The 19603-nt window shown below is 50.8% G+C and overlaps 1 protein-coding gene across 1 annotated transcript in view; it reads right to left on the bottom strand.

Moving 5' to 3' along the window:
• exoc6 (exocyst complex component 6) overlaps positions 1-19603 on the bottom strand; it is an 89687-nt gene that overhangs the window by 10784 nt on the left and 59300 nt on the right. The window contains exons 14-15 of the mRNA XM_065016188.1: positions 16815-16888; positions 3048-3160 (exon numbers count right to left, since the gene is read on the bottom strand). Of these exons, the coding sequence (XP_064872260.1) occupies positions 3048-3160; positions 16815-16888 (187 nt within the window). The remainder of the gene's footprint in view (positions 1-3047; positions 3161-16814; positions 16889-19603) is intronic.

Raw genomic sequence — 19603 nt, 5'->3', positions numbered from 1 at the left:
AGATACAGACTAAGAGGTCTAGTAGTGAACATGTAGATAACAGATACAGACTAAGAGGTCTAGTAGTGAATATGTAGATAACAGATACAGACTAAGAGGTCTAGTAGTGAATATGTAGATAACAGATACAGACTAAGAGGTCTAGTAGTGAATATGTGGATAACAGATACAGACTAAGAGGTCTAGTAGTGTAAATGACCCTATGTAGACCCTAACAGAGACAATGACCTAACCCATACGGTGTGTAGAATATGTAGATAACAGATACAGACTAAGAGGTCTAGTAGTGAATATGTAGATAACAGATACAGACTAAGAGGTCTAGTAGTGAATATGTAGATAACAGATACAGATAAGAGGTCTAGAGTGAATATGTAGATAACAGATACAGACTAAGAGGTCTAGTAGTGAACATGTAGATAACAGATACAGACTAAGAGGTCTAGTAGTGAATATGTAGATAACAGATACAGACTAAGAGGTCTAGTAGTGAATATGTAGATAACAGATACAGACTAAGAGGTCTAGTAGTGAACATGTAGATAACAGATACAGACTAAGAGGTCTAGTAGTGAATATGTAGATAACAGATACAGACTAAGAGGTCTAGTAGTGAATATGTAGATAACAGATACAGACTAAGAGGTCTAGTAGTGAATATGTAGATAACAGATACAGACTAAGAGGTCTAGTAGTGAATATGTAGATAACAGATACAGACTAAGAGGTCTAGTAGTGAACATGTAGATAACAGATACAGACTAAGAGGTCTAGTAGTGAATATGTAGATAACAGATACAGGCTAAGAGGTCTAGTAGTGAACATGTAGATAACAGATACAGGCTAAGAGGTCTAGTAGTGAATATGTAGATAACAGATACAGACTAAGAGGTCTAGTAGTGAATATGTAGATAACAGATACAGACTAAGAGGTCTAGTAGTGAATATGTAGATAACAGATACAGACTAAGAGGTCTAGTAGTGAATATGTAGATAACAGATACAGACTAAGAGGTCTAGTAGTGAACATGTAGATAACAGATACAGACTAAGAGGTCTAGTAGTGAATATGTAGATAACAGATACAGACTAAGAGGTCTAGTAGTGAACATGTAGATAACAGATACAGACTAAGAGGTCTAGTAGTGAACATGTAGATAACAGATACAGACTAAGAGGTCTAGTAGTGAATATGTAGATAACAGATACAGACTAAGAGGTCTAGTAGTGAATATGTAGATAACAGATACAGACTAAGAGGTCTAGTAGTGAATATGTAGATAACAGATACAGACTAACCAGTCTAGCAGGACAGAAAAACTACAAACTGACTACACATTGAGTAGAGACAGTAGAACTACAAACTGACTACACATTGAGTAGAGACAGTAGAACTACAAACTGACTACACACTGAGACAGTAGAACTACAAACTGACTACACATTGAGACAGTAGAACTACACACTGACTACACATTGAATAGACAGTAGAACTACAAACTGACTACACACTGAGACAGTAGAACTACAAACTGACTACACATTGAGTAGAGACAGTAGAACTACAAACTGACTACACATTGAGACAGTAGAACTACAAACTGACTACACACTGAGACAGTAGAACTACAAACTGACTACACATTGAGACAGTATAACTACAAACTGACTACACATTGAGTAGAGACAGTAGAACTACAAACTGACTACACATTGAGACAGTAGAACTACAAACTGACTACACATTGAGACAGTAGAACTACACACTGACTACACATTGAGTAGACAGTAGAACTACAAACTGACTACACATTGAGACAGTAGAACTACACACTGACTACACATTGAGACAGTAGAACTACACACTGACTACACATTGAGTAGACAGTAGAACTACAAACTGACTACACATTGAGACAGTAGAACTACAAACTGACTACACATTGAGACAGTAGAACTACAAACTGACTACACATTGAGACAGTAGAACTACACACTGACTACACATTGAGACAGTAGAACTACAAACTGACTACACATTGAGACAGTAGAACTACACACTGACTACACATTGAGACAGTAGAACTACACACTGACTACACATTGAGTAGACAGTAGAACTACAAACTGACTACACATTGAGACAGTAGAACTACACACTGACTACACATTGAGACAGTAGAACTACACACTGACTACACACTGAGACAGTAGAACTACACACTGACTACACATTGAGACAGTAGAACTACACACTGACTACACATTGAGTAGAGACAGTAGAACTACAAACTGACTACACATTGAGACAGTAGAACTACACACTGACTACACATTGAGTAGAGACAGTAGAACTACAAACTGACTACACACTGAGACAGTAGAACTACACACTGACTACACACTGACTACACACTGACTACACACTGACTACACACTGAGTAGAACTACACACTGACTACACACTGACTACACACTGAGTAGAGACAGTAGAACTACACACTGACTACACACTGACTACACACTGAGACAGTAGAACTACACACTGACTACACACTGAGACAGTAGAACTACAAACTGACTACACACTGACTACACACTGACTACACACTGAGACAGTAGAACTACAAACTGACTACACATTGAGACAGTAGAACTACACACTGAGACAGTAGAACTACACACTGACTACACACTGAGACAGTAGAACTACACACTGCCTACTCACTGAGACAGTAGAACTACACACTGAGACAGTAGAACTACAAACTGACTACACACTGACTACACACTGAGACAGTAGAACTACACACTGAGACAGTAGAACTACACACTGAGACAGTAGAACTACACACTGAGACAGTAGAACTACACAATGACTACACACTGACTACACACTGACTACACACTGAGTAGACAGTAGAACTACACACGGACTACACACGGACTACACACTGACTACACACTGAGACAGTAGAACTACACACTGACTACACACTGACTACACACTGACTACACACTGAGACAGTAGAAACGGCAGTACTCACTTTTCCAAAAGTGCTAGTGCCGTGGAGGGGTTGACCCGAAGGTACTTGGAGGTGGGCTGTCCGTAGTCAGCCAGGTACGTAGACCAGTCCCACACCATGAACAGGTCCAGCAGCTGAATCAACACACAGAGAGGACAATATTCTGGGAGTTAGTGAGGGACAAGACAGCAGTATATCACCCTGCTGGCTGGCCTCTGAAGCTAGGCAGGGTCGGTCCTGGTCGGTCCCTGGATGGGAGACCAGATGGTGTTGGAGGGACTCTGGCCTCTGAAGCTAGGCAGGGTCGGTCCTGGTCGGTCCCTGGATGGGAGACCAGATGGTGTTGGAGGGACTCTGGCCTCTGAAGCTAGGCAGGGTCGGTCCTGGTCGGTCCCTGGATGGGAGACCAGATGGTGTTGGAGGGACTCTGGCCTCTGAAGCTAGGCAGGGTCGGTCCTGGTCGGTCCCTGGATGGGAGACCAGATGGTGTTGGAGGGCCTCTGATGAGGAGGGAGACTGGTGTTGGAGGGACTCTGGCCTCTGAAGCTAGGCAGGGTCCCTGGTCGGTCCCTGGATGGGAGACCAGATGGTGTTGGAGGGACTCTGGCCTCTGAAGCTAGGCAGGGTCGGTCCTGGTCGGTCCCTGGATGGGAGACCAGATGGTGTTGGAGGGACTCTGGCCTCTGAAGCTAGGCAGGGTCGGTCCTGGTCGGTCCCTGGATGGGAGACCAGATGGTGTTGGAGGGACTCTGGCCTCTGAAGCTAGCAGGGTCCTGGTCCCCTGGATGGGAGACCAGATGGTGTTGGAGGGCCATGAGGAGGGACTCTGGCCTCTGAAGCTAGGCAGGGATGGTCCTGGTCGGTCCCTGGATGGGAGACCAGATGGTGTTGGAGGGACTCTGGCCTCTGAAGCTAGGCAGGGCAGGGTCGGTCCCTGGATGGGAGACCAGATGGTGTTGGAGGGACTCTGGCCTCTGAAGCTAAGCAGTCCTGGTCGGTCCCTGGATGGGAGACCAGATGGTGTTGGGCCAGGGACTCTGGCCTCTGAAGCTAAGCAGGGTCGGTCCTGGTCGGTCCCTGGATGGGAGACCAGATGGTGTTGGAGGGCCATGAGGAGAGACTCTGGCCTCTGAAGCTAGGCAGGGTCGGTCCTGGTCGGTCCCTGGATGGGAGACCAGATGGTGTTGGAGGGACTCTGGCCTCTGAAGCTAAGCAGGGTCGGTTCTGGTCGGTCCCTGGATGGGAGACCAGATGGTGTTGGAGGGACTCTGGCCTCTGAAGCTAAGCAGGGTCGGTCCTGGTCGGTCCCTGGATGGGAGACCAGATGGTGTTGGAGGGACTCTGGCCTCTGAAGCTGGGGTCGGTCCCTGGATGGGAGACCAGATGGTGTTGGAGGGCCATGAGGACTCTGGCCTCTGAAGCTAAGCAGGGTCGGTCCTGGTCGGTCCCTGGATGGGAGACCAGATGGTGTTGGAGGGACTCTGGCCTCTGAAGCTAAGCAGGGTCGGTCCTGGTCGGTCCCTGAATGGGAGACCAGATGGTGTTGGAGGGCCATGAGGAGGGACTCTTTCCTCTGGTCTAAATAAATATCTCAGGACAGTGATTGGGGACATTGCCCAGTGAAGGGTGCCATGTTTTGGATGGGAGGTTAAAAGGGGTGTCCTGGATCAATCCCATTCCTCTCCACTGAATATGTTCTCAGTCAACAAACCTGTTTTTTTTTTTTTTACCTTTATTTAACTAGGCAAGTCAGTTAAGAACAAATTCTTATGTTCAATGACGACCTACCGGGGAACAGTGGGTTAACTGCCTTGTTCAGGGGCAGAACGACAGATTTTTACCTTGTCAGCTTGGGGATATGATCTTGCAACCTGGGGGACTAAGGGAGTGTGTTCTCAGTCAACAGACCTGGGGGACTAAGGGAGTGTGTTCTCAGTCAACAGACCTGGGGGAATAAGGGAGTGTGTTCTCAGTCAACAGACCTGGGGGAATAAGGGAGTGTGTTCTCAGTCAACAGACCTGGGGGACTAAGGGAGTGTGTTCTCAGTCAACAGACCTGGGGGACTAAGGGAGTGTGTTCTGAGTCAACAGACCTGGGGGACTAAGGGAGTGTGTTCTCAGTCAACAGACCTGGGGACTAAGGGAGTGTGTTCTCAGTCAACAGACCTGGGGGACTAAGGGAGTGTGTTCTCAGTCAACAGACCTGGGGACTAAGGGAGTGTGTTCTCAGTCAACAGACCTGGGGGACTAAGGGAGTGTGTTCTCAGTCAACAGACCTGGGGACTAAGGGAGTGTGTTCTCAGTCAACAGACCTGGGGGACTAAGGGAGTGTGTTCTCAGTCAACAGACCTGGGGGACTAAGGGAGTGTGTTCTCAGTCAACAGACCTCTGGCATTAAGGACTAGAGGGAGTGTGTTCTCAGTCAACAGACCTGGGGGATTAAGGGAGTGTGTTCTCAGTCAACAGACCTGGGGGACTAAGGACTAGAGGGAGTGTGTTCTCAGTCAACAGACCTGGGGGATTAAGGGCTAGAGGGAGTGTGTTCTCAGTCAACAGACCTGGGGCATTAAGGGCTAGAGGGAGTGTGTTCTCAGTCAACAGACCTGGGGCATTAAGGGCTAGAGGGAGTGTGTTCTCAGTCAACAGACCTGGGGGGCATTAAGGGCTAGAGGGAGTGTGTTCTCAGTCAACAGACCTGGGGCATTAAGGGCTAGAGGGAGTGTGTTCTCAGTCAACAGACCTGGGGGGCATTAAGGGCTAGAGGGAGTGTGTTCTCAGTCAACAGACCTGGGGCATTAAGGGCTAGAGGGAGTGTGTTCTCAGTCAACAGACCTGGGGCATTAAGGGCTAGAGGGAGTGTGTTCTCAGTCAACAGACCTGGGGCATTAAGGACTAGAAGGAGTGTGTTCTCAGTCAACAGACCTGGGGCATTAATGGGCTAGAGGGAGTGTGTTCTCAGTCAACAGACCTGGGGCATTAAGGGCTAGAGGGAGTGTGTTCTCAGTCAACAGACCTGGGGCATTAAGGACTAGAGGGAGTGTGTTCTCAGTCAACAGACCTGGGGCATTAAGGGCTAGAGGGAGTCAACAGACCTGGGGGACTGTTCTCAGTCAACAGACCTGGGGCATTAAGGGCTAGAGGGAGTGTGTTTTCAGTCAACAGACCTGGGGCATTAAGGGCTAGAGGGAGTGTTCTCAGTCAACAGACCTGGGGCATTAAGGGCTAGAGGGAGTATGTTCTCAGTCAACAGACCTGGGGCATTAAGGGCTAGAGGGAGTGTGTTCTCAGTCAACAGACCTGGGGCATTAAGGGCTAGAGGGAGTATGTTCTCAGTCAACAGACCTGGGGCATTAAGGGCTAGAGGGAGTGTGTTCTCAGTCAACAGACCTGGGGCATTAAGGACTAGAGGGAGTGTGTTCTCAGTCAACAGACCTGGGGCATTAAGGGCTAGAGGGAGTGTGTTCTCAGTCAACAGACCTGGGGCATTAAGGGCTAGAGGGAGTATGTTCTCAGTCAACAGACCTGGGGCATTAAGGACTAGAGGGAGTGTGTTCTCAGTCAACAGACCTGGGGCATTAAGGACTAGAGGGAGTGTGTTCTCAGTCAACAGACCTGGGGCATTAAGGGCTAGAGGGAGTGTGTTCTCAGTCAACAGACCTGGGGCATTAAGGACTAGAGGGAGTGTGTTCTCAGTCAACAGACCTGGGGCATTAAGGGCTAGAGGGAGTGTGTTCTCAGTCAACAGACCTGGGGCATTAAGGGCTAGAGGGAGTGTGTTCTCAGTCAACAGACCTGGGGCATTAAGGGCAGTCAACAGACCTGGGGCATTAGTAACACTAGCCCTGGGAGTGTGTTCTCAGTCAACAGACCTGGGGCATTAAGGGCTAGAGGGAGTGTGTTCTCAGTCAACAGACCTGGGGCATTAAGGACTAGAGGAGTGTGTTCTCAGTCAACAGACCTGGGGCATTCAAGGGCTAGAGGAGTGTGTTCTCAGTCAACAGACTGATTAAGGGCTAGAGGGAGTGTGTTCTCAGTCAACAGACATTAAGGGCTAGAGGGAGTGTGTTCTCAGTCAACAGACCTGGGGCATTAAGGGCTAGAGGGAGTGTGTGATGGCTGCTGCTGCTGGGGTTACCCCAGTAACACTAGCCCTGGGTTGGGGTTACCCCAGTAACACTAGCCCTGGGTTGGGGTTACCCCAGTAACACTAGCCCTGTCAGGCAGTACCGTATAAAGTGACTTCATGACTTCTGCACCACCCAGTACCTCTCATTCACAGGAAGAGGAGCTGGGAGACAGACTGATGCTGTGAAGACCGAAAGCCCCTCTCAGTGTATGCTGATGGCAGGGGACTGGGAAGCTGCTGGGTGGTCTTTATGAAGGGGTCTATAGAGCCTGAGGCTTACCACTACCATTCACACCTACTAGGAGGGTCTGATTGGAGGGTTCTGGGTAGGGAGGTGCTATCAGAGTAGATGGACCACTCCTGCTCTGCTCCCATCAGAGTAGAATGGACCCCTCCTGCTCCCATCAGAGTAGAATGGACCCCTCCTGCTCCCATCAGAGTAGAATGGACCACTCCTGCTCCCATCAGAGTAGAATGGACCACTCCTGCTCCCATCAGAGTAGAATGGACCCCTCCTGCTCCCATCAGAGTAGAATGGACCCCTCCTGCTCCCATCAGAGTAGAATGGACCCCTCCTGCTCCCATCAGAGTAGAATGGACCCCTCCTGCTCCCATCAGAGTAGAATGGACCACTCCTGCTCCCATCAGAGTAGAATGGACCCCTCCTGCTCCCATCAGAGTAGAATGGACCCCTCCTGCTCCCATCAGAGTAGAATGGACCCCTCCTGCTCCCATCAGAGCAGGTCTGTACCCCTCCTGCTCCTCAGCTGTCCTGAAGCCACAGTATGTCCTCAGGTCTGTACCTGCTGTTCTGAAGCCCCAGTATGTCCTCAGGTCTGTACCCAATGCAGAGTAGAATGAAGGATCCCAAACTGTTCCCCAGGTCTGTACCTCCTGTCCTGACCCAATCATGTCAGGTCTGAATGGAAGGATCCCAAACTGTTCCCCAGTTCTCCTCAGGTCTGACCCAATCAGCAGAGTAGAATGGAAGGATCTGAACCCCAGTATGTCCTCAGGTCTGTACCCAATGCAGTCCTGGAAGCCACAAATGTCCTCAGGTCTGTACTCCCTCCTGAAGCCAATCCAGTAGAATGTCCCAAACTGTCTGTTCTCTGCTCCCTCCTGACCCAATGTCAGCAGGTCTGTACCTGGAAGGATCCTGAACTGTTCCCCAGTTCTCCTCCCCTCCCTGACCCAATGCAGAGTCCTGGAGGATCCCAAACTGTCCCCAGATCTGTACCTGCTGTCCTGCAGTCACAGTATGTCCTCAGGTCTGTACCTGCTGTCCTGCAGCCCCAGGACGTCCTCAGGTCTGTACCGGCTGTTGTGCTGTCATGAAGCCCCAGTATGTCCTCAGGTCTGTACCTGCTGTCCTGAAGCCACAGTATGTCCTCAGGTCTGTACCTGCTGTTCTGAAGCCCCAGTATGTCCTCAGGTCTGTACCTGCTGTTCTGAAGCCCCAGCATGTCCTCAGGTCTGAACCTGCTGTCCTGAAGCCTCAGCATGTTCTCGGGTCTGTACCTGCTGTCCTGCAGCCCCAGCATGTTCTCGGGTCTGTACCTGCTGTCCTGCAGCCCCAGCATGTTCTCGGGTCTGTACCTGCTGTCCTGAAGCCCCAGCATGTCCTCAGGTCTGTACCTGCTGTCCTGAAGCCCCAGCATGTCCTCAGGTCTGTACCTTCTGTCCTGATGCCCCAGCATGTCCTCAGGTCTGTACCTGCTGTCCTGAAGCCCCAGCATGTCCTCAGGTCTGTACCTGCTGTCCTGAAGCCCCAGCATGTCCTCAGGTCTGTACCTGCTGTCCTGAAGCCCCAGCATGTCCTCAGGTCTGTCCTGAAGCCCCAGGGTCTGTTGTCATGAAGCAGCTGGGAATCCTGTAATGGCCCCTTCTATCCCTAACCTTAGCCCAGGATCATGAGCAGATGTGAGTACCTGGTACCTGACTTCACCTGGCGCCTGCTGCCCGGGCTTGGTTTCAGGTGGGAAGCCTTAACCCTATCCCAACCCAGGACCTCAGAGCTCCTGATGTCACCTGGTGTCTGCTGTACGGGCTTGGTTTCTGGTGGGAAGCCTTAACCCTATCCCAACCCAGGACCTCAGAGCTCCTGATGTCACCTGGCGTCTGCTGTACGGGCTTGGTTTCAGGTGGGAAGTCTTAACCCTATCCCAACCCAGGACCTCAGAGCTGCTGAAGCCCCAGTTATGCTGAGGTGATGTTACCTGCTGTCCTGACTGTCTGGAGATGTCTACCTTGCAGGTTTGGGGAGTGCTGCTGCGTGAGGTAATACAGTAGGGGGAGTGCTGCTCAGTGTGAGGTAATACAGTAGAGCCCCAGGAGTGCTGCTCAGCGTGAGGTAATACAGTCTGTAATGCTGCTCAGCATGAGGTAATACAGTAGGTGGAGTGCTGCTCAGCGTGAGGTAATACAGTAGGGAGTGCTGAGGCCCCAGTAGGGGAGTGCTGCTCAGCGTGAGGTAATACAGTAGTCCTGAAGCTGAGGTAATACAGTCAGGTCTGCTCAGTGTGAGGTAATACAGTAGGGGAGTGCTGCTCAGGTCTGTACCTACAGTAGGGGAGTGCTGAGCCCCAGGAGTGCTGCTCAGGTCTGAGGTAATACTGTAGGGAGTGCTGCTCAGTGTGAGGTAATACAGTAGTAGTGCTGCTCAGTCGTGAGGTAATACAGTAGGGGTGCTGCTCAGCTGTGAGGGTATGTCCTCAGGTCTGTACCTGTGTTCAGTGAAGCTGCTCAGCGTGAGGTAATGAAGTAGCTGGAGTGCTGCTCTGCTCAGTGTGAGGTAATACAGTAGGGGAGTGCTGCTCAGCGTGAGGTAATACAGCCCCAGGGGAGTGCTGAGGTAATACAGTAGGAGTGTGCTCAGCGTGAGTGCTGTAGGGGGAGTGCAGCCCCAGCATGTAATACAGTAGGGGTAGTGCTGCTCAGCCCCAGGTAATACAGTAGGGGAGTGCCTCAGCGTGAGGTAATACAGTAGGGGAGTGCTGCTCAGCGTCTGTACCTGCTGTCCTGGCCCCGGCAGTGCTGCTCAGGTCTGTACCTACAGTCCTGATGCCCCAGCATGAGGTAATACAGTCAGGTCTGTGGTGCTCAGCCTGAGGCCCCACAGTAGGTCTGTAGTGCTGTCCTGAAATACAGTCCTCAGGCTGCTCAGCGTGAGGTCATGAAGCAGCTGGGAGTGCTGAGGTAATGGCCCCTTCTATCCTGCTCAGCCCAGGTAATACAGTAGGGGAGATGCTGAGGTAATACAGTAGGGGAGTGCTGCTCAGCGTGAGGTAATACAGTAGGGGTGCTGCTTCAGTGGGAAGCCTGCTAAGCAGTGAGGTCCCAACCCAGTACCTCAGTGCTCCTGAGGTAATACAGTAGGGGAGTGCTGCTGCAGTGGGCTTGGTTTACAGTGGGAAGTGCTCCCAGTGTGAGGACCTACAGAGCTCCTGCTGCTCACCTGTGTGAGGTAATACAGTTGGTTTCAGGTGCTCAGCGTGACCCTATCCCAACAGGACCTCAGAGTGCTGCTCAGTGTGAGGTAATACAGTAGGGGAGTGCTGCTCAGCGTGAGGTAATACAGTCTGGAGAGTGCTGCTCAGTTGAGGTAATACAGTAGGGGAGTGCTGCTCAGCGTGAGGAAATACAGTAGGGGAGTGCTGCTCAGCGTGAGGTAATACAGTAGGGGAGTGCTGCTCAGCGTGAGGTAATACAGTAGGGGAGTGCTGCTCAGCGTGAGGTAATACAGTAGGGGGAGGTGAGGTATACAGTAGGGGAGTGCTGCTCAGCGTGAGGTAATACAGTAGGGAGTGCTGCTCAGTGTGAGGTAATACAGTAGGGGAGTGCTGCTCAGCGTGAGGTAATACAGTAGGGGAGTGCTGCTCAGCGTGAGGTAATACAGTAGGGGAGTGCTGCTCAGCGTGAGGTAATACAGTAGGGGGAGTGCTGCTCAGCGTGAGGTAATACAGTAGGGGGAGTGCTGCTCAGCGTGAGGTAATACAGTAGGGGGAGTGCTGCTCAGTGTGAGGTAATACAGTAGGGGGAGTGCTGCTCAGTGTGAGGTAATACAGTAGGGGGAGTGCTGCTCAGCGTGAGGTAATACAGTAGGGGGAGTGCTGCTCAGCGTGGGGTAATACAGTAGGGGGAGTGCTGCTCAGCGTGAGGTAATACAGTAGGGGGAGTGCTGCTCAGCGTGAGGTAATACAGTAGGGGGAGTGCTGAGGTAATACAGTAGGGGGAGTGCTGCTCAGCGTGAGGTAATACTCCTATGGTAATAGACCAATGTGATAGGCTCCTATGGTAATAGACCAATGTGATAGGCTCCTATGGTAATAGACCAATGTGATAGGCTCCTATGGTAATAGACCAATGTGATAGGCTCCTATGGTAATAGACCAATGTGATAGGCTCCTATGGTAATAGACCAATGTGATAGGCTCCTATGGTAATAGACCAATGTGATAGGTTCCTATGGTAATAGACCAATGTGATAGGCTCCTATGGTAATAGACCAATGTGATAGGCTCCTATGGTAATAGACCAATGTGATAGGCTCCTATGGTAATAGACCAATGTGATAGGCTCCTATGGTAACAGACCAATGTGATAGGCTCCTATGGTAACAGACCAATGTGATAGGCTCCTATGGTAATAGACCAATGTGATAGGCTTTTACTAATGGGCCGCTTCAGTGAGTGGAAGACCTGGGAGATATGGACAAAATATATCACAATATTTTTAACAGTGAGTGACCCCAGGGTGCTTTATGAGTAGTGAGTGATCCCAGGGTGATTTATGAGTAGTGAGTGACCCCAGGGTGCTTTATGAGTAGTGAGTGATCCCAGGGTGCTTTATGAGTAGTGAGTGATCATAGGGTGATTTATGAGTAGTGAGTGATCCCAGGGTGCTTTATGAGTAGTGAGTGATCCCAGGGTGCTTTATGAGTAGTGAGTGATCCCAGGGAGCTTTATGAGTAGTGAGTGACCCCAGGGTGCTTTATGAGTAGTGAGTGATCCTAGGGTGATTTATGAGTAGTGAGTGATCCTAGGGTGCTTTATGAGTAGTGAGTGATCCCAGGGAGCTTTATGAGTAGTGAGTGATCCCAGGGTGCTTTATGAGTAGTGAGTGATCCCATGGTGTTTAAATGAGTAGTGAGTGATCCCAGGGTGCTTTATGAGTAGTGAGTGATCCCAGGGAGCTTTATGAGTAGTGAGTAGTGATCCCAGGGTGCTTTATGAGTAGTGAGTGATCCCAGGGTGTTTAAATGAGTAGTGAGTGATCCCAGGGTGCTTTATGAGTAGTGAGTGATCCCAGGGTGCTTTAGGAGTAGTGAGTAGTGATCCCATGGTGCTTTAGGAGTAGTGAGTGATCCCAGGGTGCTTTATGAGTAGTGAGTAGTGATCCCAGGGTGCTTTATGAGTAGTGAGTGATCCCAGGGTGCTTTATGAGTAGTGAGTAGATCCAATGCTTTATGAGTAGTGAGTGATCCCAGGGTGCTTTATGAGTAGTGAGTAGTGATCCCAGGGTGCTTTATGACCAATGTGATCCCAGGGTGCTTTATGAGTAATGAGATCCCAGGGTGCTTTATGAGTAGTGAGTAGTGATCCTAGGGTGCTTTATGAGTAAATGAGTGATCCCAGGGTGCTTTATGAGTAAGTGATCCCAGGGTGCTTTATGATAGGAGTGATCCCAGGTGCTTTATAGACCAATGAGTGATCCTAGGGTGCTTTATGAGTAACAGATCCCAGGGTGCTTTATGAGTAGGAGTGATCCCAGGGAGCTCTACAGACCAATGAGTGATCCCAGGGTGCTCTATGAGTAGTGAGTGATCCCAGGGTGTTTAAATGAGTAGTAGATCCCAGGGTGCTTTATGATAGGCTTTTACTAATGGTGATCCCAGGGTGCTTTATGAGTGGAGTGATCCTGGGAGATATGGACAAAATAGTGATCCCAATATTTTTAAATGAGTAGTGAGTGATCCCAGGGTGCTTTATGAGTAGTGAGTAGTGATCCCAGGGTGCTTTATGAGTAGTGAGTGATCCCAGGGTGCTTTATGAGTAGTGAGTGATCCCAGGGTGCTTTATGAGTAGTGAGTGATCCCAGGGTGCTTTATGAGTAGTGAGTGATCCCAGGGTGCTTTATGAGTAGTGAGTGATCCTAGGGTGCTTTATGAGTAGTGAGTGATCCCAGGGTGCTTTATGAGTAGTGAGTGATCCCATGGTGTTTAAATGAGTAGTGAGTGATCCCAGGGTGTTTAAATGAGTAGTGAGTGATCCCAGGGTGTTTAAATGAGTAGTGAGTGATCCCAGGGTGCTTTATGAGTAGTGAGTGATCCCAGGGTGCTCTATGAGTAGTGAGTGATCCCAGGGTGCTTTATGAGTAGTGAGTGATCCCAGGGTGCTTTATGAGTAGTGAGTGATCCCAGGGTGTTTAAATGAGTAGTGAGTGATCCCAGGGTGCTTTAAATGAGTAGTGAGTGACCCAGGGTGTTTATGAGTAGTGAGTGATCCCAGGGTGCTTTATGAGTAGTGAGTGATCCCAGGGTGCTTTATGAGTAGTGAGTGATCCCAGGGTGCTTTATGAGTAGTGAGTGATCCCAGGGTGCTTTATGAGTAGTGAGTGATCCCAGGGTGCTTTATGAGTAGTGAGTGATCCCAGGGAGCTTTATGAGTATGTTAGCTGGCGAACACAATTGATTTCAGCCACAACTTGCTCAGACAAACCAAATGTTTGCAGAGGGTAAGATACACAAACTAATAGTGGAATCATAGAAGACTTGTGGATTTATATGAAGAAGCAAAGTGGAAACCAGCATCGGTGCTCAACCTCTCTCTTGCTCTCCCGCTCCCCCGCGCTCTCCCGCTCCCCCGCGCTCTCCCTCTCTCTCGCTCTCCCTCTCTCTCCCTCTCTCTCACTCTCCCTCTCTCTCGCTCTCCCTCTCTCTCCCTCTCTCTCCCTCTCTCTCGCTCTCCCTCTCTCTCTCTCTACCTCTCTGTTCTCCTGCAGGGAGACTGCACCAGACCTAACACCAGACCCACAGACCTAACCCCAGACCTAACCCCAGACCTAACCCCAGACCTAACACCAGACCTAACACCAGACCTAACCCCAGACCTAACACCAGACCTAACACCAGACCTAACACAGACCTAACCCCAGACCTAACCCCAGACCTAACACCAGACCTAACACCAGACCTAACCCCAGACCTAACCCCAGACCTAACACCAGACCTAACCCCAGACCTAACCCCAGACCTAACCCCAGACCTAACCCCAGACCTAACACCAGACCTAACCCCAGACCTAACCCCAGACCTAACACCAGACCTAACACCAGACCTAACACCAGACCTAACACCAGACCTAACACCAGACCTAACCCCAGACCTAACACCAGACCTAACACCAGACCTAACACCAGACCTAACCAGACCTAACACTAGACAACACCAGACCTAACACCAGACCTAACCTGACCCATAACTGGACCTGACCTGAGGCCCAGATTAACCAGGTCACATCAACACTAAGAGAGTAAGAAAGAGCTGTTAGCAGAGCTGGTAATGGCTTAATGGATCCACAACAATTGACTTGGAGTCAGGGTAATGTAAGGCTAATCCTGACCTATGGGGAGAGTGTGCTACTGGCTCACAGGAGAGGTCGTGTAGGGTCACAGAACAGGGGAACAGTCGGCTGTAGGAGAGGTCGTGTAGGGTCACAGGACAGGTCGTGTTGGGTGACAGGACAGGGGAATAGTTGGCCAGAGGAGAGGTCGTGTTGGGTGACAGGACAGGGGAATAGTTGGCCAGAGGAGAGGTCGTGTTGGGTCACAGGACAGGGGAATAGTTGGCCAGAGGAGAGGTCGTGTTGGGTGACAGGACAGGGGAACAGTTGGCCAGAGGAGAGGTCGTGTTGGGTCACAGAACAGGTCGTGTTGGGTCACAGGACAGGTCGTGTTGGGTCACAGAACAGGTCGTGTTGGGTCATAGAACAGGTCGTGTTGGGTCACAGAACAGGTCGTGTTGGGTCACAGAACAGGTCGTGTTGGGTCACAGAACAGGTCGTGTTGGGTGACAGGACAGGGGAACAGTCGGCTGTAGGAGAGGTTGTGTTGGGTCACAGGAGAGGTCGTGTAGGGTCACAGAACAGGGGAACAGTCGGCTGTAGGAGAGGTCGTGTTGGGTCACAGGACAGGGGAACAGTCGGCTGTAGGAGAGGTCGTGTAGGGTCACAGAACAGGGGAACAGTCGGCTGTAGGAGAGGTCGTGTAGGGTCACAGGACAGGGGAACAGTCGGCTGTAGGAGAGGTCGTGTAGGGTGACAGGACAGGGGAACAGTCGGCTGTAGGAGAGGTCGTGTAGGGTCACAGGACAGGGGAACAGTCGGCTGTAGGAGAGGTCGTGTAGGGTCAACGGACAGGGGAATAGTTGGCCAGAGGAGAGGTCGTGTTGGGTCACAGAACAGGTCGTGTTGGGTCACAGGACAGGGGAACAGTTGGCCAGAGGAGAGGTCGTGTTGGGTCACAGGAGAGGGGAATAGTTGGCCAGAGGAGAGGTCGTGTTGGGTCACAGGACAGGGGAACAGTCGGCTGTAGGAGAGGTTGTGTTGGGTCACAGGAGAGGTCGTGTTGGGTCACAGGACAGGGGAACAGTCGGCTGTAGGAGAGGTTGTGTAGGGTCACAGGACAGGGGAATAGTTGGCCAGAGGAGAGGTCGTGTTGGGTCACAGGACAGGGGAACAGTCGGCCAGAGGAGAGGTCGTGTTGGGTCACAGGACAGGGGAACAGTCGGCTGTAGGAGAGGTCGTGTAGGGTCACAGGACAGGGGAACAGTCGGCTGTAGGAGAGGTCGTGTTGGGTCACAGGACAGGGGAACAGTCGGCTGTAGGAGAGGTCGTGTTGGGTCACAGGACAGGGGAACAGTCGGCTGTAGGAGAGGTCGTGTTGGGTCAACGGACAGGGGAACAGTCGGCTGTAGGAGAGGTCGTGTAGGGTCAACGGACAGGGGAACAGTCGGCTGTAGCAGAGGTCGTGTAGGGTCACAGGACAGGGGAACAGTCGGCTGTAGGAGAGGTCGTGTAGGGTCACAGAACAGGGGAACAGTCGGCTGTAGGAGAGGTCGTGTAGGGTCAGAGGAGAGGTCGTGTAGGGTCAACGGACAGGGGAACAGTCGGCTGTAGGAGAGGTCGTGTTGGGTCACAGAACAGGGGAACAGTCGGCTGTAGGAGAGGTCGTGTTGGGTCAACGGACAGGGGAACAGTCGGCTGTAGGAGAGGTCGTGTAGGGTCACAGGACAGGGGAACAGTCGGCTGTAGGAGAGGTCGTGTAGGGTCACAGGACAGGGGAACAGTCGGCTGTAGGAGAGGTCGTGTTGGGTCAACGGACAGGGGAACAGTCGGCTGTAGGAGAGGTCGTGTAGGGTCACAGGACAGGGGAACAGTCGGCTGTAGGAGAGGTCGTGTAGGGTCACAGGACAGGGGAACAGTCGGCTGTAGGAGAGGTCGTGTTGGGTCACAGGACAGGGGAACAGTCGGCTGTAGGAGAGGTTGTGTTGGGTCACAGGAGAGGTCGTGTTGGGTCACAGGACAGGGGAACAGTCGGCTGTAGCAGAGGTCGTGTAGGGTCAACGGACAGGGGAACAGTAGGATGAGTGGTATACTGCTTACCTGTCGGAGGTCGATGAACGCCAGTTGTAAAGTGTCTCCCTGGAATCCTGGGACAGGCTCTGAGCTGGCGAACACTGGAGCAAGGAGAGGAGACAGGAACAGTCAATCACCACCTGCTGTCACTGATAAGCCTACAGAAACTATATTTATTCTGTCAGGGGATAAATCAACCTTTATATAAAGAGCCTTACAGTGGGGATAAATGAAATCAAAACAAGAGTCAACTTGAGGTTAAAACATTGCGTGATCACCTAAAAAACCTTAAACTACCTCGTATATCTGGGAGAACTCTACGTATGAGAAGTCGATAGATTCCTTAGAGACATACGAACTCTGGTTCACCCTGCGCATCAGGGGCCCTGAGGGGCCTCAGGGGAGCACCAGGTACAAGGCCAAGACACAAACACACAGGAACACAGCCGTCACAGCCCTGGGACTCAGCCGTCACAGCCCTGGGACTCAGCCGTCACAGCCCTGGCCCACAGGGGACTCCTGAGTGGGACGCAGCGGTCAAGGCACTGCATCTCAGTGCTCGGGAGGCGTCCCCTGGGACTACAGACACCCTGGTTCGAATCCAGGCTGTACTCATAACCCTGGGACCGTGATTGTGAGTCCTGGGACTCAGGTTGGACCTCCAGAGACACACGGCTGGACCTGAGGAGGTCAGGGGGTTTACAGTCAGACTACTGGGGTCAACACAGTGCTGAGGAGGTCAGGGGGTTTACAGTCAGACTACTGGGGTCAACACAGTGCTGAGGAGGTCAGGGAGTTTACAGTCAGACTACTGGGGTCAACACAGTGCTGAGGAGGTCAGGGAGTTTACAGTCAGACTACTGGGGTCAACACAGTGCTGAGGAGGTCAGGGAGTTTACAGTCAGACTACTGGGGTCAACACAGTGCTGAGGAGGTCAGGGAGTTTACAGTCAGACTACTGGGGTCAACACAGTGCTGAGGAGGTCAGGGAGTTTACGGTCAGACTACTGGGGTCAACAGAGTGCTGAGGAGGTCAGGGAGTTTACAGTCAGACTACTGGGGTCAACACAGTGCTGAGGAGGTCAGGGAGTTTACGGTCAGACTACTGGGATCAACACAGGGCTGAGGAGGTCAGGGAGTTTACAGTCAGACTACTGGGGTCAACACAGTGCTGAGGAGGTCAGGGGGTTTACAGTCAGACTACTGGGGTCAACACAGTGCTGAGGAGGTCAGGGAGTTTACAGTCACACTACTGGTGTCAACACAGTGCTGAGGAGGTCAGGGGGTTTACAGTCAGACTACTGGGGTCAACACAGTGCTGAGGAGGTCAGGGAGTTTACAGTCAGACTACTGGGGTCAACACAGTGCTGAGGAGGTCAGGGAGTTTACAGTCAGACTACTGGGGTCAACACAGTGCTGAGGAGGTCAGGGAGTTTACAGTCAGACTACTGGAAGGTCAACACAGTGCTGAGGAGGTCAGGGTCAGTTTACGGTCAGACATGTTTTTGCAAACAGAGTGCTGAGGAGGTCAGGGAGTTTACAGTCAGACTACTGGGGTCAACACAGTGCTGAGGAGGTCAGGGAGTTTAAAACGGTCAGACTACTGGGATCAACACAGGGCTGAGGAGGTCAGGGAGTTTAAAACAGTCAGACTACTGGGGTCAACACAGTGCTGAGGAGGTCAAATGGGTTTACAGTCAGGGGTACTGAAATGTTGGTCATCATACTGGGGTCAACAGTGCTGAGGAGGTCAGGGAGTTTACAGTCAGACTACTGGGGTCAACACAGTGCTGAGGAGGTCAGGGGGTTTACAGTCAGACTACTGGGGTCAACACAGTGCTGAGGAGGTCAGGGAGTTTACAGTCAGACTACTGGGGTCAACACAGGGCTGAGGAGGTCAGGGAGTTTACAGTCAGACTACTGGGGTCAACACAGTTGATGGCTGATTACAGCGGTGAGTGATGGCTGGAAGGTGAGTGATGGCTGGAAGGTGAGTGATGGCTGATTACATGATGGCATGAAGGTGAAGTGGTCATTATGGGACCGGTGCATAAAAAAAGACATGTTTTTGCTTAAACCATTTTAGTGAATTTATTAACGAAACGTACTGAATAACAGGAGCTTGGTAGTATCATATAAAACAGTACCAGGGTATTCTGAAATGTTGGTATCATATAAAACAGTACCAGGGTATTCTGAAATGTTGGTATCATAAGAATCAAGAGACTTGACCGTGACACACTAAGAGACATGACCGTGACACACTAAGAGACTTTACCGTGACACACTAAGAGACATGACCGTGACACACTAAGAGACTTGACCACGACACACTAAGAGACATGACCGTGACACACTAAGAGACTTTACCGTGACACACTAAGAGACTTGACCGTGACACACTAAGAGACTTGACCGCGACACACTAAGAGACATGACCGTGACACACTAAGAGACTTTACCGTGACACACTAAGAGACATGACCGTGACACACTAAGAGACTTGACCACGACACACTAAGAGACATGACCGTGACACACTAAGAGACTTGACCACGACACACTAAGAGACATGACCGTGACACACTAAGAGACTTTACCACGACACACTAAGAGACATGACCGTGACACACTAAGAGACTTGACCACGACACACTAAGAGACATGACCGTGACACACTAAGAGACTTTACCGTGACACACTAAGAGACATGACCGTGACACACTAAGAGACTTGACCACGACACACTAAGAGACATGACCGTGACACACTAAGAGACTTTACCGTGACACACTAAGAGACATGACCGTGACACA

The sequence above is a fragment of the Oncorhynchus nerka genome, unplaced genomic scaffold (assembly GCF_034236695.1).
Source record: "Oncorhynchus nerka isolate Pitt River unplaced genomic scaffold, Oner_Uvic_2.0 unplaced_scaffold_1095, whole genome shotgun sequence".
In the NCBI taxonomy this organism is placed as follows: domain Eukaryota; kingdom Metazoa; phylum Chordata; class Actinopteri; order Salmoniformes; family Salmonidae; genus Oncorhynchus; species Oncorhynchus nerka.
This window is presented reverse-complemented; position numbering and strand designations above follow the sequence as displayed.